Below are 23,154 nucleotides of genomic sequence, written 5' to 3' on the forward strand. Positions count from 1 at the left end.
CAGTATGGCTGTGGATGTTAGCTTCCATCTGTTTGGTGAGATTTTCTTTTCAAAAGGCTTTAGAGATTAAATTCCCAGATGGTGAAAGTAGATGTTGGTGCATTAAGAACTGAATGACAACACCTGGATAGTCGGTATCTATAGGTGAAGAGCATTCAGTTCTGTAAAAAACCCTCTGTTGTTCGTAAGCAGGAGCTAAAATACAGGAGGTCATGCTAAGAGGAGCTATTGTCATCAGGGAGAAATGTTTTGCACATTGGACCATCTCAAAGACATGATGAATATGATTGCAACGATGGCCCTGAGAGATTGGCTCTGTTTATTTTAAAAAACAAATTTCTCCTACATTCTCCTTTCTAAGAGACATTATTTCCATTCTACCCAATAATTTCTCTTGTATCTTAGGGAGGATGATAGGAAATAGACACACTGTCTAGAAATGAAATGCCTTCTCTCAAATAGTAGCTGATGTTGCGAAAAATAAAAAATATTTTAAAAAATCCCAGAATTTAGAAATCACGTTTACAAAGAAAGCTTTGCTGAATCCAACACGTGTCTTTGTTTAGCTTCCAAGGGAATAGTGAGGGAGTTTTTTGTCAGAAACTTGGAGAACAATTGTCCCTTGTCTCAGCTTCTGCTCTGTTGTTATGAAGTCAGGCTGTGGCCAAACACAGCTTCACTGCCTATGCCAGCTGCTTTTGCCTCAGCCGCCCTGTGCTCTGCTGCTGCCTTAAAGCATCAAATGCAATGCATCCTGGTGAGAATAGATTGCCTTTGCTCCCGAGAGATTGCTTTATATCAGAGGATGCATAACTATACTTACTGGTTCAGATTTACACCAGGAGAAGTTGGAGAGGAAATCTTCTTTGGTCAGCAGGAATTTACTGTCTGTGTTCTGCTTCAGTCCTCCTGCAAAATAGGCATGCTTCAATCAGCCAGGTTTCCACACGTACGTGGTATGTCACAGCCCAGCTCTGGGCACCAAGCCAGGACAGTCATGCAGCAAAAGCCACCAAGCAGTCACAGGCTAGATGTTACATTCCTTAGGAATCATTCCTTTACAACCATGTGTCCCCCTGCATCTCTCAGAATATAAAATTATCCTTGAGATCTACCTGAAATTTCTCAGCCTTTTTTCATAGTTTTCTAGATTCTCCCCACGTTTCTGTTTGAAAACTTCTAGAGCAAATCCTCTAGAAGTTTAAGAAAAGAAAACAGTAGACGTATCTTGTGCTTGTAAGTTGCAGGACACAAAAAAAGTAGTGGACCAATCAATCTGCTGGGTTGGAAGTTTGGTGTTCCAATAAAAAATAAAGGGAACTCAGCTCTGAGGTAAGTCAGGATAATAGGTTTGAAATCTAACAGTGTCAAAGTCTGATGAGTGCTGTAGCAAGATCCTGGCCAGGTATACTGGAGAAAGCCATGAGAGCAGCTGCTTTGGTGCTGTTTCTGCCATGCACAGTGCAGTTGACAAGTGCAGTATGCACTCATCTAGATGGAAGAGCAGAGAGGTCACAGGCTGGAACTGATGTCCCTGCTCTCACTTGTTGCTTTTGCACCTTTCAGAAGTAGTACTGAGCAACTGAGAAAGAAAGCCATGCATGGGACCTGCAGCTCTTTGACACGTGCCAGGGAAATGTAGTGAAATGCATGCACTGCACAGGTGCAAACAAAAGCCTTTGAGTGCTCTGAACTCACTCAAAGTAAAACTGCTTTTGTCCTCTAGAAGAACGGATGCATCTCCTTGCCTTGAGTTCCTTTCATGTTCGGGGACAACCCTTCAACCACAGCACCTGCTGAGATCTCACGAAACAGGAAAGGTAGATGGGATTTTTGCCCCTTATGTTAAAAAACTGCTGAAACTTTGCTCTCCTTAGAGATTTGAAGTGATCTTTGCTGTAATTAGAGATCAAGCACAGGATATGGAAGGGCTGAGGGGGGGAAATGAGAGTTAGGATAGGAACCTTCATGCAACAGAACAGAATATCCCACGTTGGAAAGGATCTGTAAGAACCATCAAGTCTAACTTCCATCTCCATGCAGGACCACCCAAAATTCAAATCTTACATCTGAGAGCATTGTCCAAATGCTTCTTGAACGCTGGCAGCTTGGGGCTGTGACCACTACCCTAGGAAAACCATTCCAGGTCCCAAACACCCTCTGATGAAGGACATTTTCCTAATCCTCAACCTTTGTGATAGGGATTCTGGCTCTTACTTTGGAAATGACAGTTCTCTTTTTGGTCATCATAGTTTGAAAAAAAATCTAAGACTTATGTTCAGCCTCAGCTGTGGAACCAGTACCTGTTAGGAGGCTGATAATTATTCCCACAACTATTGTGGTAAGTGTCCCAAGGGTGCTGAAGTAGAGATAGGACAAGGAATACCAGTTATCTGCCAGGGCAGGCCTGAAAAAGAGCAGGAAAAGAGTTAACTTCTGCTGTCCTCTTCCGAGGAACCTGAAAATGTTGTCTGTATCCATACAGAATATAAATACAGAGCTACTTTCTGAACCAAGTGAGCTGGTATTCTTGAATTACTTTGATATGATAAAATGTGCATTGCAAATCTGTCATAAAAATATCAGAAAATATGCCTTCATACAGGAGGAGACTGGTTAAGTACATGGAAACAAGCAGGTAAAACAGGACAGTCTTGTTGCAGCTAGGAATCTAGTGCAGAGCTGAGCACTCTAGCTACCCAGATAAAGGGACAACATATTTAGAAGGGGCTGAGTTATTTAAAGAAAAAATACATTATACAATATCAGCCACATGCAGTCAAAAACAGCCAGAAATAACAGGGCAGCTCTCTCATCTTGGGTTACATTTTGCTTTGGTATTCTTCAGAATGTTCTCTGTTGCTTTTCTACAGCCATGAGCAATGCTGAAGGTCTTGTATGAGACATGTAGTGGATGCTGGGCATCCGTGTGTGCACTGGGATGTCTTTCACTGACTGAATGGCACTTTTAAATGTAACAGTTGGGAATACCTAGAAATGTGTTCAGCTCTTGTTCCAGCTGTCTTCTGTATTATAACTGCTATGTTTAATGGTAGCTGCCCAAAGACAGACATGGAGATTGCAGAGGGGAGAAAACCCCTTATATTTTTTCTATTATACCAATGCTCTCTTCTGAAGCAAAACAAATGCTAGGCAGATTTTCATGTTGCTTCAAACCAAATACATGCTGTAGTGACTGCACATGAGGAACTTTCATACCTTTTTGCAGCCTGTGTGCTGAAGATTGTTGTTAATGGGTTTTCTGTCGATGTAGTCAAATTGCTTGAGATGGATATATTACAGCCTGCAGTTGAGAGGGGGAGAGGCAAAGTCCTCTCTGGGAGGGGAGGATAAATCTGAGAACCAAATCCAACCCAAAGTGAAATTACCAAGCCAGTGATAAGACCCACAAATGCACCCTGCAAAAGAAAAAATGATACTCAGGCTTGCAAGGAAAGCAAAAGTATTTTGAAAACAACCACAAAAATTAGATGAGTAAGAAACACTTCAGTTAATAAACTGCAGGCACGACAGGAAAAATAAAATGTACAGCTGGGGAGAACTGGGAGCTTACTTCATTTCCCCTTTGGAGAACTCATTGTTTGCTTATGGCTCCTGAACTTACCTCTTTTTATTTTGCCACTATGAATTCACAGTGAAAGAATAGCTTTGGGCTTCTTGGTTTATAGCAAAAAAAAAGCTATTTTATCTGAGACCATCCTTGAATCAATACAATTTTTTTTTAATTTTTATTATTTTTTTTAAAGTCTCTTCTACTTCAGGATGGGTTTCCTTGCTGACAGTGATTTTTTTTTCAGCTCATATTTTAGATTTTCAACTGTTAAACTGTAGAGGATAGTGATTAGCAAATCTTACTAAATAACAATCTTCCTCCAGCCATCTTCTTCCATCCATTCTCCACTATCAATACATTTTTGATGGAGTAACTTTTTCATCCCCCAGTGCTGATTTTGCAATAACTAAACCACTCTAGTAGAGCTCCCCAATACAGTCTGCCTTTTAAACACATCTGTTTATCACCTTGGACTTCCGGATGTGTTTTCAAGACTGCCTGCCCTCAAGGCCATCTTGGGTTATCCATCCTACCCAAAAGGCCATTCTCCCAGCTGCCCTCATGGGAAAGAAAAGGGTAAAGATCAACATGGAAAGTATCAAAGAAATATCCTTGCTGCCCAATGCAAATTTATTGGGAATGGAGGGAGATGGATATACCCAAAATTACTGATGGATTTTGGTCCAACAGGGCTTTATATTTCTACTTACAATTCCATTTGCAAAGGAGCAGAGAATTCCCAAGGAAAACAGTCCTAAAAGGGGGCCACTGATCATGCCAAAAATGCTGAGTGCTGCCTGTGGAAGGAGGAGAGTCTATCAAGCACTGCGTTAGAAAAGTTAAATACGCAAACAGGGCAGGAAGATGACAAAGGAAATTAATAGATTTTAATTAGTGTTTTCTCAGCTGTTGTTAATTCATATAGTGACATGGGTGCTTAGAGCAGCGGTTGAGGCTGTTTGAGGCCAGTACCCAACAAAGAATAAAAGCTAATTTCATAATAGTTGCCAGCAATTACTTCCTTACACAATTTGTTCTAAGCTATTTGACACACATGAAAATGCAGCCTGACACTCACCTGGAGCAAGGCATCCAGGAGAGATGCCACTGCAGCCATAGCAATGCAGACTCCGCCATAAAATACGCCTGTGTGGAAAGCAAAATCGTGAACACACCAGCTGAAATGTCCAGCAATGGAAATGGTCCTTTCTCACCCAGGAAGCCCTGACATCACAATAAACCCACTGCCATCTGTTTGGCTTTGATTTTGTTGTTTGTTTGGGTTTTCTCTCCTAAGAGAGCCCAACAAGGCCAAAGGGCCTGGTTACTGTTTACATTAAGAGGAGACCCTGTGAAAGTGACAAAATCCTCTTCCTGTGTATGATTAGTTAAGTACCTGATCCTAGATGGCACATGTATGGATTAAACACAGTAGCAATACTAAGTGTATTGTTTGCATTTCTCAGGTAATCTCCTGTGTTGCAGTCACTATTTTGAATAAGTAATTTTGCATCTCAGTCTAAAGCCTTTGGAGCAAGAAAGTAAATGATGTCAGATCATGGGAGCTGGCAGAGTTACAGAGGACATCCTGGACTACCAGGATGTAGTGTCTCCTGCCAGAACCCACAACACTGACTCATCTGTGCTCTCTACCTTCACTTCTATTAAGTTTCACTTTCTGAGTGACAAGCAATGGGTTAATCCCACCACTGAATGTGATAGCTCAGGCAACTCAGGACAATAACAGCATCAACAATTCCAGCATAAACACTGCTTGCAGTAACATTTCAGAAGCTGCTGTCAGGTGAAAACATTTCATATTTGTCACCTGCCATTAGTCCACTGTGCTCAGTGTTATGGGCTACACTGTGCTGGGACTGAGGTTTTTCATGCCTATTAAGCACGCTGCCTTGGGCTGCACCTGCAGCTGGTACCAAGTCGTACAACCAGCAGAGATGGAAAGTGCACATCAGAGAAAAATCTGCTCAGCCCAGTTCTGACCCTCTTCTTTGATGATGGTCACTGAATATAGGAGCTCAACAGGCCACGGGGTCCACAGGTATGTCAGGGAAGATGTGAAGTTGGTCACTCTCTGGAGTGCTGTAGTTCACATATCGCTCTGTTCACAAGGTTTATTACAAAATCATTTCTTATGCTTCTAATTTTTGACAGAGAAATTAAAATATCACCTATTTTAATTCAAGACATTTGGTTCTGTACAACTACAGGCAACACTGAATATAAAGGCAGTCTATCTTTATTTCTTAAAGATCAAATACTTTCTCTTAAGCTCACTAGAAATAGCTTGTCTCTCATCCTGTACAGAATTTGCACAGCTGATCTTGGCTCCCCCAAATATCAGTCTGAACACACTTATCCCTGACTTAAAATCTGAATCAAGCCCTCACTTCATAAACAAAAGTGGAAGAGAAATTTCCATACTCATCCCCATGGAAATCCATGACAACTTCTTTTCAGAAAGGGATTTGAAGTATGGCCTGATGAGGTCTTCAACAGTCACAGCAGCCAAAGCATTTATGCTGGAGGACACTGTACTGCAGAACACAAGATATATACTTTTTTTTCTTTATCTTAGACACTGAAATCATAGATAACAGGTGAGTTAATGGCAGAGAGAAACTGTTACTGTCTAGAATAGTGTCAGAGAACAAAGGCAGCTGCTGTGTTGATTGAAATGACTTATTGCTGTCGGTGATACAGTTAATAGTTTACAAAAATCATTTCTAATAACTGCTCTTAGTGAAGACAAAGCAATTCTTACTGAGACGGTGGGGTTGGATAAGTCAATGAAATGAAGTGTACATTACATGTGGCCGTGCTGTAAGCACTACTATAGCCATGTTGTGCAACCACCTGCTTATAATATTCAAAAATTCCTCCAGCAGAGAGGCTGTAAAGCACAGAGAGGCAGGGTTTGTTAGTGCCGTAGATCACAAGACGTTTCTTCCCATTGTCAGCAGGGAACTCTAAACAGTTTTGAGTATTAAGACATCAGAGCATAGGTGCTGAAAACTGAAGATTTGTAATTGCAACATCAGTTCCTAGCACTTATCCTAAAGATTAAGGAAATTAAATGCAGTTAAAACGCGTTTCAGTATAAATGCAACTTTAGGTTTAACAAAATGAAAAAAAATGACACTAAATTCCAAATTATTAATTTACCTTAATGTCCCACTGTAGGTACTAGCCATAAAAAGCCCTGGCACTCCTGGAAAATCACTGAAAATATCCAGCACAAGGTAGGGTAGCAACTAAAAAAAAAAAAAATGAAGAGTGTCAAAACTTATTATATTGCCATCATTTTTCATTTTCTTTCTTTTTTTTTTTTTTCCCAGCTTTCTTTTTTGTTGTTGTTAGAACCTTATCAGTAACAGGCTGCTAAGCTCTTCCAATTTGAAATGTTCCACAATGCAATATTTTTTGGATTTCTATAGAAAACAAAATGATGTCTAAAACATCCACATGAAATACTGGCAAGTCTGTTTAGACAGCCCAGCAAAGGTGAGCACAGAGCTACTGTCAGGCTTTCTTCCCAGAAGATGACTGTAGAGGCAGCTAGCACTGAGCAGCAGGTAGTTTGTACTGTACATCACTCTGTCGGGCTTGGGTGCCACAGTAGATGCTCAAGTCTCTGTTGACACTACAAAAACTTTACAGATTCGGTCCAATAGCCTTAGGGTACCTGATAACTATTTCCATATTGGAAGTTGTGTGCTATTTGTTGACCTTTGCAAAATCTGAGAGCTGGGAAAAGATACAGACTGTAAGATTTTCTGCCTGTGAACCATTTTTTTCATCAACAAGTTGGTCTTTTTAGTATCTTACAGGTTCCACCAAAATTATTTGACTCACAGGAGGCACCTGACAGCCTTCAGGTATCCACCCTGGCTTTTTATATCTCATCTTATTTTCTTGTTTAAGGCCAAGCAGTCCTGCCTCCAGTACTCCATTATCCCTGCTCTTCTGGACTCCCAGCTATTGTCCATGGGGATCTATCCATAGCACACAATTATCTGAACCACAAACAAACTGCAGCTCTGTCAGACCCAAGGGGATGCTGGCACTGATGGGTCCTGAAAGCAGATCTGCTGCTTTCTCCAAAGTTTTCTCTCCTGCCACAGTCTGAGCTTAATCCCTGAGTTACAAACTCACTCTGTGTGGACTTGAGCATGTCCTTATACCCATCCCCTAGTTCTTGAACCCCCCTCTACATAGTTGCACATGCTCAATAGCTGCTTTTCCATCACCGTCTCCAATTGAGCATGCTTAGTGCCTGCTCCTTCATCACCATCCTCAACGGGAAAGTTGCCCCTTCCTCCCCATTGAGATGTGGGGCTGTACCTGGTCGAGTGCTGACACCTGCCCTGCCGTCAATGGGTCACAATCCTTGTAGAAGGAGTACAGGGACAACCCGCTGAGCGCTGCGCAGACCAAGATCACCCAGAGGCCTATCAGGTTGATGTAGAGGGACCTGCACCAGCATGCACAGAGATGACATGTTAGAGCTAGATGTCCCACCATACTGCAATTAATGCAGTGGACAGTCAGCGCCTCTCAAGCAGACCAAACAAGCATCATCCCAGCACTGAGGAGACACCCTGTTCAGTGGCTGCCAAAATGAAAGGGAGTCACGGTATAGCTCTGAGCAATTTTGACCCAGGCTCACATTTCTAAAACCACAAATTACACTTTGTTCTTCGTAGCACGGTTCTGAGCGCATGCCCCCTGACAAGGCCTACTCCAGAGATTATAGGAGAAATACGGCAATCTGCACATTTCATGTGCACAAATTTACATTACAGCGAGCTAGCAAGAAAACATTCTTATCCCCTCACCACACCCCTTGGTAGAGACAAACCCCAGACAGATTTCAAGGCAAGGTGACACAGATCAAAGTGTGGTGTACCTTTAATCAGCAGCAGCACTCCTTTGCCTCTGGAGCTGCACTACCACACTTACACAATGCTGGAATCATGCTCATAAATCAATAAATTCACCATCCTGGCAAGGTTTCTGTGGAAGGCAGCAATGAGGCGGGCACTCCCTCCCACTGTGACTTGCTTTGGAGCCACTTCCAGCTGCCATTTCCATGGATCAGGGGGTCACCACCAACCCCAAAGCTTCCCCTTTAGCAGCCTGGATCCTGGAGCAGTCAAGGAACCCTGTCTTGTCCCCATGTTCTGAGGGGACAGCTGATGCAGAGAAGAAAATGGTGGTCATCACATATTAATGCTGCCTTTGTCACACACGGCAGGCAGCCTCTACCCATCATGAAAAAGAAATCTTTCTCCCCACGTTTCCTGCCCCAGGGAGGGCTTTTTCTTTCTAACTATCTGATCTCAGCTCTTGATGACTCCTGAATCACAAAGTTCTTCACACCATGGCTCACTATGGTGGTTGTTTCAAGTGAACACACCCAGAGGGAGCATGGCCTTGAAAAACAGCATTCCTTTCCAGCAGTTGTTTCCTGGCTGTGTACCATGTACATAGGGGGATTTAACTGCTGACAGATCACATACATTGCACCTTTGCCAACTAAGACTTCTTCTGTGTGGATCCCTGGAGGATCTCTGGTGTCTATGCAAACATTTCTATGCCTGCACTGTTTCAGACAGCCTTTTAGTGCCTTCAAGACCCAAGAAGGCAAAGAGCATCAGCCTTTGGATTGTTCCAGAGGATTATCAGGATGAATGAAGTAAACTTATCTTTATAGTATTGTTAGGCATTGAAATGTGTGTTTTTATATAGTTTTTTTTATAGGTTGACTAGATGAGATTGCCATTTTATATCACAGAAAAATGATTGGCAAGCACAGTGTAAACTGTGTAACAGTGTAAAAAAGACTTAGGTAAATAAAGGCTGGTTGGATAACACAGGACAAAAAACTCTACATTTACGTTTCATATTTGAAATTGGCATTGGTGTAAATACAGCACTAGCAGCATTTTAAATTTATTTCTAGGCTAAGCTAGTGAAAATGAAGTAATCTCTCTCTTATAGATGCTTACACACTACTTAAGCGTTTTGCATAAATTTAGCTGAAGTTGTTCCTACATTGGCATAATCTACCCTGAAATAAGGCGCTCAGAAGCTGACGTAGCATAAAAAATAACCAATGACTTAAATCAGTCCAAACCTTTTCAATAGTTGCAATAGCAGTATTAGCCTAAAGCCTGTAGCTGAGATTAGAAAGTTGAGAGAAAGGCACAAAGGCAAAAGAAATTGTTTGCACTCAGTAATTCCTAGTTTTAAACTGTGTCAGTTTTTGACAGTGAAGAGAAGGAAACTGCTTTTTCTATCTTATTTACACCCCTAGCTCATGGTATACCCTGTGACTTAAGCACTGGGGTGTAATAATTGCAGCACTATTGGAGGACATGTTCCCATTAATTTGGGATGCGTAACATAAGGTGGAGTTTGGGTGAAGTAGGCACTGTGACTATGCAAGGCTTGTTTTTAGTTGGTTGTTATAGTCTGACTCTAGGAAACATGCCAGCCAATGATCTTGAAAGGAAAGTAGAGGAGAATGTGCTAGGAGCCCATATTCTTCTGAAGGTGCAGATCTCCTTCTCGAGGGCCTAGTATTGCTCATCTTCAAGCACTATGTTTGATTTGCCTAGTTACTGCTTGAGGATGACAGCACGTGTTCATACTTACTAGTGTGTTTCTTGAGTGGGGTGAAATCCCTTCCAATAGCCTGAGAAAATTCCTACTCTTGTGCCATTCTTTAAGGCCTTCCTATGACCCACAAGTTGGGAACTGTGTAGGGAATTATTTTCTCAGTTGTTTTATTATTAAATAAAGCCTTATATAAAATGCCATGGAGGAGAAAAGCCTTATTATTGTTGTGACTCAATGACACCTGACACTTCTCTATACTAGTTAAATGGAGATGTAGCTGCCAATATGACTTGCCAAATGTGTTTAATTACATATGTGAGTGAACTAGATAATCATCAAAGAATTATACTGTTTACAATTGTAACAAACTGTAGCCATTGCACAAAAAGCTTTCTCCATGAATGGGAAATACCAGGAGGCACAAACAAAGTGTCATGGAATTCAACTGCCCATCCCAGCAGGAGAGAGATCCATCAATTGAGGCTCTGCTGTCATTAGTATGGCATGAGCTAGAGAATCATAGAATCATTTAGGCTGGAAAAGACTTTCAAGGTCATCAGGTCCTACCAAATACACCTGAATTTTTATTCATAACTCTTGAATTCCGTCCAAAACCCTCCAGAACCAGATACCTCTAATCCAAGTCGAAGAGAGCAGCTTGGCAGAGAAGGACCTGGGGGTCCTGATGGATGAGAGACTGAACATGAGCCAGCAGTGCGCTCTGGCAGCTCGAAAGGCAAATGGGATCCTGGGCTCCTCAGGAGAGGGGTGGTCAGCAGGGACAGGGAGGTGATCGTCCCTCTCTACTCGGCTCTTGTGAGGCCCCATCTGGAGTACTGTGTCCAGGTGTGGAGCCCTCAGTACAAGAAAGACATTGAGATTTTGGAAAGGGTCCAGAGGAGGGCGACTAAGATGATCAGGGGGCTGGAGCACCTCCCCTATGAGGACAGGCTGAGGGAGTTGGGCTTGTTCAGCCTGGAGAAGAGAAGGCTGCGGGGTGACCTCATTGCAGCCTATCAATACCTGAAGGGAACCTACACCCAGGAGGGGAGTAAACTCTTCAAAAGGGCTGACAATAGCAGGACTAGGGGAAATGGATCCAAGTTGAAGGAGGGAAGATTTAGGTTGGATGTTAGGGGGAAGTTCTTTACTAGGAGAGTGGTTAGGCCCTGGAACGGGCTGCCCAGGGAGGTTGTGGATGCCCCGTCCTTGGACGTGTTCAAGGCCAGGTTGGACGGGGTCCTGGGCAACCTGATCTGAATGTGTATGTTTGGTGGCCCTGCTAGGCAGGGGGGTTGGAACTACATGATCCTTGGGGTCCCTTCCAGCCCGGGTGATTCTATGATTCTATGACACTTGCAAGAGCCCAGAAAATCTACCCAGCAGCTGCCATGGTACTACATTTTTCTTGATCACATCATGCTTCTGGGACACCACGGAAGTTGTCTCCCATCACAGAGGGTACAGATGGGGCAATGGAATAGCCCTAAGTGGAGCTGGTGCTTGAGAAGGAACTCAGGCACAATGTATGCAGCTGTTCTCCCACTGGCAATCATGCCAGCTGGCACTGCAGGTGAGGGATGCACCTCTTGACTTTGCAGCACCAAGAATTTGGGAGCTACACACCGGAGACTGCAGGGAAGCCAGACAGTGTTTTGGAATGTGGCACTGTATGCTGAGATGTGGCTGATGAGGGGCATCAGCTCATTCCTGTTCACAGCGCAAATGGCTGAAAAGTGCATTTCCATTATTGCCAAAACTAAAATACTTCAGGTCCAAACTTTAATACGATTTTTGTGAGCGTTTTGCTGACTTTATGAAGTGTAAATCCTCGTAAACTCCTCCTCTACTGCATATCACTGTGTTATGGAATTTAGTGACTATAGTTAATGATATGCATTTATATATCTTTCCTATAAATAGACTTTATTTGCTTGGTAATAGTTCTTAAATATTGAGTTGTGAACTATAGGAATGACACTAAAGATAACAATAAGATAACAGAGTTAGTAAATATACTCTGTTCTAGAGTAAAGGCTGATCAGAAATATTTAAACTCAAGGAAAACAGAACTCACTGCCAGTCTCCATAATGAATTCCTATAGGAAAAGTCTTGATGATCATGAAACCAAAATACATGATTCTTCAGCAATTCTATCACTGAATAAAAAACATTTTTGTCTTTTCTCAGGTTTATACTCACAGGTACTGAAAATATTTTTAGTCTTTACTTAGGTAAAATACCCCCGCTCTGGTTTAGGTTTAGAAAAGTAGCAATTGATAAAGCTAAAGCACAATTCAGTGCTATATTGCTTGGTCTTTAGGTTGCATATAAACTTAATGTAGTTATTTGTATGCAAGAATACTGGCAGAGTGAAATGGTCCATCAGAAAGTTGAATGTCACAGTCATCTATCGTAATTAAAATGTCAGCATTTACTATGCCAATTTGTCTCCTATCTGGTCCACAAAGCAGACAGCAGAAGTTGTTACCTTTTACAAATAGGTTTTATACAGACAACAACAACAACAAAAAATTAATCTGCATTATAAAGAACAGTCACTGCTAAATTCAGACATCAAGAGTTACTGAAGGCAGACTTACATTTTTGCATGGAACCTGCTTTTGCATGCACTGTATCTCTGTACTTGGGACTGGCTGACACCATAAAGGCTAGTCCATGTGAAGGTCCCACCTATAATAATCGTCCAGAAGGTATGCCTTTGCAATGGGTTGGGATTAAAGCTACAATGAGAGGGAAAAACAAACAAAGAAAACACTCAGAATATGAAACTCTTTTCATTATCAGATGACCTTAATGGCTAGGAGAAGAATTTCCTCTTACTTATTCTCATATAAATTTAATTAATTTATCCAGATTTTGAATATTCAGATATTCCAACTTTACATGAAATCACAGAAAGCAGATTAGAAATCACTGAAATCACTGACTGAAACACTGATCTGCTCAAAGGTGAATTCAAACTAACTTATTTGCCTATAAATTAGAGTCATAAGTAAAGCACTGTGATGCCTGTTGCTGTTGTGATGAAATGAAGTTCCAGTAGAAAGTCTAATATGCCTGCTTATCTGGAGAGACCTGAATCTAACACCAATACAAAGGTGTGTTTGCATACCCAGCCCTTGTAGACAGAGCCTCTATAAAAAATGTTGCTGATTTAGCTCTAAGTGAAGAGCAGATTTTAAATGGAATATATTTTTAAGTGATATGTTAAATAGAGCAATAGATTACACTTATCTTGCCGAAAACATTATATTAATTCAGCTATTATATGCCTTTATTCCTTCTCTTTTTCAATCTGAATTCTAAGATGAGAGAAGAAGAAATGCTGTAACTTCTGCATATAAACCAAACAGATTAAAAAAATCACTGCTCATGAGAAGAAAGTATGTTTCTTCCAATGAATTATTATTTACTGAAGAATTTGGTAAGAATTTCATAGAATTACCTGATAAATATTGTGAATCAACAGACAAAAGAACAACGGGTAATACCTGTCATGCTAAACTTCTATTATTTATAGCAGCAGCTGAAGTTTCTCTGCAGAATCACCTATTCATCAAAAAAAACAATAACTTCTTCTTCTTTTTCTTTTTTCTTTTTTTTTTAACTTAAGGAATCTTTTGATTTAGCATTCTCAGAAATGAATATTCCTAACCTTGCAAAACTATAATCTTGGTCTACGATTAGTTACAGTAACAAAGGGTAAAATGCCATTAGGATTATTTCTAATGTTCATTTTAGGGAAAGAAAAACATTCCCCCTTTTCAGATTAGGTAACAGCTGTAATTTTTTCAGCTACTTTGGTTCAGTAGCTGAAATACCAAATCATTCCTTTGCAAACTAATTATAAATGTGATTGTCCTCTACTCTTCACCTTTCACTTTCAATGGAATCCAAAACGCATCCTTAAAACATGAATTTGAGAATGTGAAAGATTTTTCTCTTGGCAGAATGTTGCACAGAGTTAATCCTCCAAAAGATCCTCCAAAACAGGTAAGCTTGTTTAAATATCTGTAAAATTTCAGTCCCCAACTCCCCACCTTCAGAAGCAATTTAATTTCACACTTATCAGGAAAAAGGCACATCATCTTCAACTGAAAACTCACTCCCAGAAGTTTAATCTTCCTCCATAGTAGGAATCATTTATAATGCGTCCAATTCCCTCCTGGACTACCACAGCTCGTATAATCACAGATGCCGATCCAGCAACCATGATTCCAATCTGGAAAACATCTGTCCACACCACTGCTTTCAGACCGCCCTGTGTGAGGAACAGCATGTATCAGGTACAGCGGAGCAGCTGTGCTCCTGGCAAATGTTCACATCCAGCTAGGAGAAACCTTACTACATGGATTATGCATAATTCTAACTGACTAATTCTATCTTATTCCTGGATAGAAATAATTCTGCATTGGGATGTTTAGGAATTGTATCTTGCAAACATGTCCAGGACCTTCTGTGAGGAGCACTACGATGTACTGTGACCACAGACATATCCAATATCATTCATCATTCATCACATCCCCCTGATTCAGAAGTTTCATAGAATCATGGAATTGCAGAATCACAATGGCTGGAAAAGACCACTAAGATCATGGTTACAATCATCATCCCATCTCCACCATGCCCACTAACCATGTCCTCAGGGCCACATCCAGACTGAATAACTCCAGGGATGGTGACTCCATAGCCTCCCTGGACAGCCTGTTCTAGTGCCTCATCACTCTTTCTGAAAAGAAATTTTTCCTAATATCCAACCCAAACCTCCGCCGGTACAACTTAAAGCCATTACCTCTTGTCCTATCACTAGTTACCCGTATCAAAAACTAAACACCAGACCATGCTCATCTTACATGTTTACAGCTTCAGAAGGTCACTACCTACAGTCACTAACTCCAGAAGGCATGCAATTTGTGCAAATTAAAATAAACATTATTTAATCAAAAATATACAAATAATTTTATGTCATGCTGATTCCATTTACACATATCCAAACACTTGGTCAATTAGCACTGACCTGAAGAACAATCTTTGCTTGTGACACTTGCTATTTTCAGTGTCCCCCACTAAGAGACTGGACTATTATGGTTGTGATGAACAGGTGCTTGACAAATTAGTCTGCCAGGCTAGCAGAAATTTCATAGGAGAATTTTCAGGAAGGAAGATCTATCTTTTTGCTGTTCTTTTAGGAACAGAAGTCACACTGTGGCTGCCTTTGTGTCTAAGTCATTGAATCACAAAACCCATAGAGTTGGTAGGGACCTTTTAAGGCCATCTAATCCAACACCCCTGTAATGAACAGGGACATCCACAGATAGATCAGGGTACTCAGAGCCCCACCAGCCTGGCCTTCAATGTCTCCAAGGACAAGGCCACTACCTCTCTGGGCTACCTGTTCCATTGCCTCATCACCCTCACTGTAAAAGACTTTTTCCTTATATCCAAAGTCCCTGGATGAATACAGCTCTGGGCTGCAGCTGTGCTGTGAAACCGTGCAACCCATTTATTAGCTGGCTTTTCAATAAATTCCACACTTGATGTGAATGGCAAAAGGAACCGAGATTTCCCTCAGCTGAATGGCCCACATACCAACGTGCAGTAGAAAGTGCAGATCACACCAGTTGCCACCACGGCACCCCACAAATCGAAGCCCGTGACTGAAAAAGAGGGAAAGGGCAGCAAGTATAAGCAAGGCATGGGGGACATAACTCTGTAGGACTGTTTTTTTCACCTTTGTCTGGCTGCTGGGGAAAAATGAAAATAAGTAAAATGCAGAAGTAGAAAGTAATAAAAAACTACAAAGAAAAGATGTGTGTATCTGAACTACTGAATTCACCTTGACCAGCTCTAGAGATGCATAGTTGTTACAGATATTGGCAACTGCTAAACAATTGGAAACTTCTAAATAATTACATAGATTTGGGAACCTAAGATGCTTTTGGTCTTTAATGACAACCAACAAAACCAATATTCTTGCAGGGCTCAGCTCAGAAAGGTTCTAAAATCAGAGTCCTTCCTCAGAAGCATTTAGGTAGGCTCTGGAGCCCTATGCCAGGGATTTACACAGGAAAGCAGCCATGGGCATGCTTCACAGACGCAAGCTGCTTTAAGCAATGGTTTGGAAGATATACGTTGGTCTAAAAGCCTCTTATTCTGTGTTCTTTTAGGGAAATGTGACAGCATACCTACACCAGACAGCTTCTAAAAATGCCAGTGCCCAAGCTTGGCAGGTTGACACGCTGCCCAGCGTGGCACCATAGGGCTCCCCAACAGAAGCCCAGGCAAATGGGAAGCTCTGCAGCACAGTTCATGGAGTGCACCCTTCCAACCAGGCTGTAGCTTGTTAGAGCAAGTCACAGAGTGCTTCAAGAAGTGTACTTAACCAGATGGACTCAGTGTGTGTTTATCCTGCCCACTGCTTTCAAGCTTGACTTATTTTTCCTTAACTTTTCTGAAATTAGCCTTGACGTGAGGATATTCTGAGAGAGCTAGAATAAGTGAGAGCAGATTTTCTTTGTTTAGCCCTTTCTGTAATTCCTTACAGCCAGAGATAAGGGAGCAGGATTAGATCTGGGAGGTCTATCAGAGTTCTCATCAGGACCAGCTGAAGTCCTGCAAGACCTCACAATCAATATTTGAAATATATACATTGGTGTGCATTACAGAAAGAAAAGCACACCAGTAGTATGTGCATAAAAAAATACAGAAGAACAGTTCAGGATGGTCATCTTACCTTGATTTAGTGCTAAAGCTGGAGCGTAAACAACAATGCCAGTGTATAATGTCTAGATGGGGAGAAAAAGATATAAGAACAAAATAAGCCAAAATTCCTGGAACAAGTGATGTTTTCTGAGATGTTTTCTCTTCAAGCACTTCTTCAGTCCAAATTTCCTAAATGCATGACTGTTAAGAAATAATTCAAATTGCTGGAAGACAAATGTCTGAGACTAACCAGTACTACAGTCTCACAGCCTAGTCTGCTTAAAACAACACAGTGATTCTTAAACACCCCATCCTTCTTTTGTTTCTCCTCTCTCTTATAATTAACTTGTTTTATTGCTTTATAAGTGCAGTCAAATGAAAGAAACAAGAGCAAAAGGAAATTGGTAAGGTTTACACATGGTTTGCCAAGGAATCTATTACAATTTACTTTCTCAGTCTTGGGATCAATATACCTCTCAGTATGCATCTGTAATGCACATCAAAACAAGAAACAGAGCATTAGTTAGGCATTATGGATAGGATTATAAGGGTTTACAGTTCTATAAGATGAAGCCATGCATGATCATCAGCAGATACGTATTTTCATCCAATACAGAAATAATCAGGCAAATCAATGAGCTGCTGTATCCACTTCTAACAGCACAGTGGGATTCATACATTGATATTCTCTATATTTGATTCAAGTATATTTTTAAATACCTTTTTACCACTGCTATTACTGCTGGTACTATTCGGGCAAGCTCACCTGTAGCATGCATCAGGGCAAAGCCTGCATTGCATAGATGAACTTCTGTGAAGGTCAGGAGTTCATTCAAGGGATCTAAATCTCAGATAGGTCCTGAGCTGACTTACATCAGCTTTCCATATCTGATGGTGGGACCAGCAGGGAAATAGTTGTTCTTACCTGTTCATGTGTGTGTGCTTGTTTCTTTCTGCACTCTGAGCCCTCTCTAGGTTCTCACACATAGCTTGTACACCCTGAAAGCTGCCAGCCCTTGCCTGTCCCTAGCAAATTTAGGAAGTATTACTTTTCGGAAAGGGTGGTCAGGCACTGGAATGGACTGCCCAGGGAGATGGTGGAGTCACCGACCCTGGGGGTGTTCAAGGAAAGACTGGATGTTGTGTGGAGGGACAAGGTTTAGTGGGAGCTATTGGGAATAGGTGAACGGTTGGACTGGATGATCTTTTAGGTCTTTTCCAACCTTGGTGATTCTATGATTCTATGATTCTAATCTCTCCTCAGCACCAGCCGCACCACTTCATGGCCAACAACTGCCAACAATCGTCAAGCCCAAAGCATTTGGCACCTGTCCATCCACTGACCATCTGCCATCTGCATGGGCTGTAGGATCCTCTTCACTCAATAAGTCAATGAGAGACAGCAACTTTCTTGTATGCAGCGAACAAGTGCCAGAAGCTTTGAACCACAGAAAGTCACCCATAGGTTGTCAGTTAATTTCCTGTATGTATACTTACATTATATAAAATTGTTTTTCTGATCTGTGCAAGATTACATTTGGTTTGTTCCAACTTATGCAACTGTGATGCCTTCATGTTTGCCAATGATTCATGCATGCTAGCACTCTGCTTTTCCTATGTGTATCCAAAACATCCAGCTTAGCAGCACTGTTCACTTAAGGAATTAGCACTGCAGTGGTACAGCTGTGGTTGTTCTGTAACTTCCAGAGGGTCTTAACAGTAACAAAAAGCACAAGAAGCAAGCATACACAGAAGAATAACTCGGAAAGCCTTCAAATTGTATATTCATTCTTGCTTTAAACTCCCCAAAACGTCCACTTCATAACTGCAAACAGAACACTTTTACTGCTGGTGTTTCACAGCATCTGGCACACAATCACTGTACCTTGGAAAGCTGCAATCCCACCCTGACTCACCAAATGGGCTGGATATCCACAGTAATGCAGGGACTGCTTTAGTTTGACTTTCCCTAAGGCAGTGAGTGATCTGTAGCTTTTGTTTGCAATCTCCCAGCAGTAATACAAACCCTTGTACTGCCAGTGACAGGCTTCTGACAGCTTGTTTTCCCTGTCACCTTCCACAAATCTTTGGGAATTAGCCAGACTCACAAAATCAGTAGCCCATGGGATGAGATCTGCCGCTGCAGATAACTGGGGCATATTTACATTTTGAACTTTCTGTGGGCTTCTCTGAGGGCAGGCCAATGACTGCTCTGTGCACTGTTTCCCTGTGCCATGAAGGGTCCCATGGCATGGCACTGATGCCAAACAACCACCCCAGACGCTCAGCAATGCTGGGGATGTGCTAAAGGGAGGGTGGCCCAGCATTTGCTCTCCATCTGATTGCTTTGGTGCAGATTTCTTTTTCTTGCTCCCAGGGGCCCTTCCCTGTGCTCACTCCATCAGCTGCTCATGGCAAACATGGAACTGTGTCCAGCTGAGCAGCCCTGGTGGCTATGCGGACCCAGGAACCACTTTGAAGTTTACTTGCCGTTTGTATAATGAAGAGGAATGTTCCACAGAGACGCAGGTATTTATTAAATCGAAGCTCTAAATACTGCAGAAGAGAAGAAAAAACAAAAGTTTACATCAAAACTTGGTTTTATTGAAAGGACTAAAGTGAAGAGATGAGCAATAGAGAAAGGGCACAGTGTTTTTTTAGTGTTTTGTTAATAGTCAAAACCTGATGGAAATCTCTTTCAACTTTATTTGATATTTCTTCACAGACCTCACCACTGTGTAATGACACAAGAGCAGGTGAAGCTGACATTGGCTAACCAGTACAGGAATGAATCAGTAAAAAGAAGCTGGGGAGACCTGACAGCTGCCTTTCAATATCCAAAGAGGAGTTAGATGAAAGAAGAGGACAGACTCTTTAGCAGGGCCTGCTGTGACAGGACAAGGGGAAATGGTTTCAAACTGAAGGAGGGGAGATTTAGAATGGATATAAGGAAGCTGTGTTTACAGTCAGAGGGTGGCAGAGGTCACCCAGAGAAGTAGTGGATGCCCCATTCCTGGAGAGACTCAAGGTCAGGCTGGGGAGAATCTGAGCACCCTGATCTAGCTGTAGTGTCGCTGTTCATTGCAGGGGAGTTGGACTAGATGACCTTTAAGAGGCCCTTCCAACTAAAATGATTCTGATTCTCTAAGCTGGTGCTACACTGCTGCCTCTGGGCACTCATGGGGCAGGGAGCTGCACACTTGGCAAAGCTCTGCACCTATTATGAACTCAGCATTGTTCACAGGGATGTTCCCTAGTACAACAGAACTTGTTTATGTCATGAAATCAGAGAGAAAAACATTTCAGCAATGCCTGAGCCTTAGTTTGGAAACTCCCCATCTTCTACCAGCAAGTAGAAATGCAGCCTTTCTCAAAAGAGGAACCTCACCTCTCTGCCTAGGGTGCAACCTCTGTAAATCTCCTGTAGGGCAGATTTTTTTCTCACTGCCTGTCCTCTGAGGCACATGGTTGCACAAAAGGGATCCCCTTCACCTGTCAATCCGCCCATATGACACAGGTAAACACTGAGAAATCCCACAGTGCTCACTTGTGTGGCCAGCACTGAAAATACGGTCAGTGAGCACGTTCACTCCAGGCAGCCGTGCTGAACCTCTGGACAGGCACAAGAAGTCTGATCTCTGAACTCTGGCCACAAATAGAAGGTATATCTTTTATAGGTGTGTTACCCTGACTAAACCCTGATATTATCACAGAGTTTCTGGTCTTAATCAACAGCCTTTAACAAGAGCAGACATATTTTAAATATCACCATAACTGATAGTCCAAAGATTAGTAGTTTAAAATGCACTGTTTCTGTTAGGGAATTCTTATCTAACTCCACCAACCGAAACCTTGCTGTTTTCAATGTCCAGTGCTGCTCCTGCTCAGTGTAATAAAATGCAAAAGACCAAAGTAGCTATCCGAGGACTTTCACCTACACTGATGCCCCTTTTCCAATATCCTAAAACAAGAGCAACTTGCCTCCAAATCTGCAGCTAGGAACTATCTTCCAAGCAAGACCAACACGTTGCAAGGACCTTCTGGGAAAGAAGAAGGCCTTGACCAGGGTTCATCACTCCAAACCAGTGAGACCTGATGCATCCCACAACCCCAGATTTCTTTGCACTCCTAGGTTTAGCTTTAACACACATGCAGGGCCGAAAACGAGCCATATTTTCATAGAATCACAGAACTGTAGGTGGGGGTTAGAAGAGATGTCTGGTGATAATCTAGTCCAACCCCCTTGCTAAAGAAAGTTCCCTACAGTATGTTGCTGAAAGCAAGAAAACCTGTGCAGACACAGAGTACCTGCTGACCTCCCTGTACAAGCAATGGAAAAGACATTCATTGCTGGAGAGGCTGTCTTTGCAAAACCTCTAGGAACAGCACAAACATATACTCTGTCAGAAAGGAACTTTTGTGGTGCTCCTGAGCTTAGAAACCAGCCTGGAATGAGAATGATTTGAGAGCTCTCCTTCTATGTTACATGCACTTGCACTTTAGATGCTGGATGGCCTTGGTTAATTACACTTTGTTAATCACACAACATCATCAAAGCTGCACAAGGATTAAACCACTTGCTCAATCGAGCACCTGAAGTGAGGAGACATCTGGCATGGTGCACAAGTCCCAGCAGCAGGGGTGAGTGCCTCCACTCTGCAGTGTGGGCAGAGCTGGGGACAGAGCAGGTCAACAGCCTGCCTGTCCTCAGCAGTGTGGGAACACAAACTGCAGGGCAGCACTGCAGGAGGACTTGGGGAAACAGAGTGAGGAAAGACAAATAGAAAGCAGCCAAGAGAAGCCGCCCGGCTCCCTGAAGGCTGTGGAAAGGCTCCTTCTGCTCAACCTTACCTCGTAAGAGCTGGTGATGCCCAGCCTGTAGAAGACAGGCAGGAAGATCTCAGCAGTGCACAGTGCTACCAGGGTGTAGGTGATGGCGAAGAGGCAGAAGATGGAACCATAGCGGTAGATCTCAGCAGGGGTGCCCAGCAGAGTGACAGCTGACATGAAGCTGGCGGTGAGTGAGAGAGCCACTGGGAAGGCATGCATGCTTCTGCCCCCTATGAGAAAGTCCTTGGAGGTCTTCTGTCCCCCTCCTGCAAAGGCATAATAGATGCCGATGGCAGCTGACACCAGCAGCATGGCAGCGAAGACCACATAGTCCCAAACGCTGAAGCCCCTCATGCCAACGGAGCAATTGCAGCCTGACCCAAAGTCAGATGTGCAGCTGCAGGAGGAAGGCGACGGGACCCCGCCAACCAAGGCTGCAGCGCGGGGCGGTGCGAGGCGCAGCTCTCGCCCTTGTGCGCGGCTGTGAGCGCGGTGCCGGGCCGACGGGACGGCCTTATAGAGCCCCGGCGCCCGCTCCTCCCCGCGGCCCCGCCGAGCGCGAAGGGGCGGCGACCCGGGCAGCGCGCAGGGTGACGGCGGGCTGCTGCCGCGGCACGGGGTCGGGCGGCGTGGCGGAGCGCTCCCAGCGGGAGGGTTCCCGCTTCCCTGCTTCGACCCCGGGAACCCCTCCGCTTGGTGGAAAGCAGCTCCCCCCGCAGCCCCCGTCGGTGGTGTTTTCTACTGTGCCGTTAGCATTCCCTCTCCTCAAGTGAAGACGATGGAAATGCTTTTTTTTATACATGTGCTTTTTTACCTATATTTCCGTGGGTTGTGCAATCTGCAAGATAAGGTGCTGAAGTGGATTTCCCAGTACACTTACCAAAGGAACACTTGCTGAGTGCTGCAGTTACAGAGTATGATAGGGAAGCCCCGTTACCTGCATTCTGATCAAGGAAGTTTTCTCACAAATCACAGTTTCAGGAATCAAAGTGCACAGGAATATCAGAGAGGGGGCTTCATTTGCTGACCCATGGAGTAACACATCAAAAATATCAATGGGATTTCAAGCCCATGGATGTTCTCTGCTGGAGATGTTTCCATAGCTAGCAACATATCCTGGGCTAAAACAACAAACGTTACACCTTGCCACTTTGATGTAAGGGGTTAAGGTGTAAGGGTGCCAAAGCTGACCAAGGTGGCTCTGACAGCAGCGTGGTTGCATGCAGTGGTGCTCAGGGCTTTCCACAGAGGCTTTCAGGCTTGACCTGTGCATTGGTCAATTCCTCTTCTGGCACAAGACAGCATTAAGAAGAAGTTTTTTACACAGAGGATGGTGACACACTGAACAGGTTGCCCAAGGAGGCTGTGGATGCCCCATCCC

At 43.0% G+C, this 23,154-nt stretch overlaps 1 protein-coding gene across 1 annotated transcript in view; it reads right to left on the reverse strand.

Annotated features, from left to right (window-relative positions):
• SLC5A8 (solute carrier family 5 member 8) overlaps window positions 1-23,154 on the reverse strand; it is a 30,428-nt gene that overhangs the window by 1,907 nt on the left and 5,367 nt on the right. The window contains exons 2-15 of the mRNA XM_048947284.1: window positions 21,795-22,465; window positions 19,434-19,499; window positions 16,975-17,026; window positions 15,831-15,898; window positions 14,348-14,502; window positions 12,821-12,961; window positions 7,937-8,066; window positions 6,758-6,846; window positions 6,017-6,129; window positions 4,653-4,720; window positions 4,285-4,371; window positions 3,220-3,419; window positions 2,304-2,407; window positions 824-909 (exon numbers count right to left, since the gene is read on the reverse strand). Of these exons, the coding sequence (XP_048803241.1) occupies window positions 824-909; window positions 2,304-2,407; window positions 3,220-3,419; window positions 4,285-4,371; window positions 4,653-4,720; window positions 6,017-6,129; window positions 6,758-6,846; window positions 7,937-8,066; window positions 12,821-12,961; window positions 14,348-14,502; window positions 15,831-15,898; window positions 16,975-17,026; window positions 19,434-19,499; window positions 21,795-22,465 (2,030 nt within the window). The remainder of the gene's footprint in view (window positions 1-823; window positions 910-2,303; window positions 2,408-3,219; window positions 3,420-4,284; window positions 4,372-4,652; window positions 4,721-6,016; window positions 6,130-6,757; window positions 6,847-7,936; window positions 8,067-12,820; window positions 12,962-14,347; window positions 14,503-15,830; window positions 15,899-16,974; window positions 17,027-19,433; window positions 19,500-21,794; window positions 22,466-23,154) is intronic.

This window comes from Lagopus muta, chromosome 1 (assembly GCF_023343835.1).
Source record: "Lagopus muta isolate bLagMut1 chromosome 1, bLagMut1 primary, whole genome shotgun sequence".
Lineage (NCBI taxonomy): Eukaryota > Metazoa > Chordata > Aves > Galliformes > Phasianidae > Lagopus > Lagopus muta.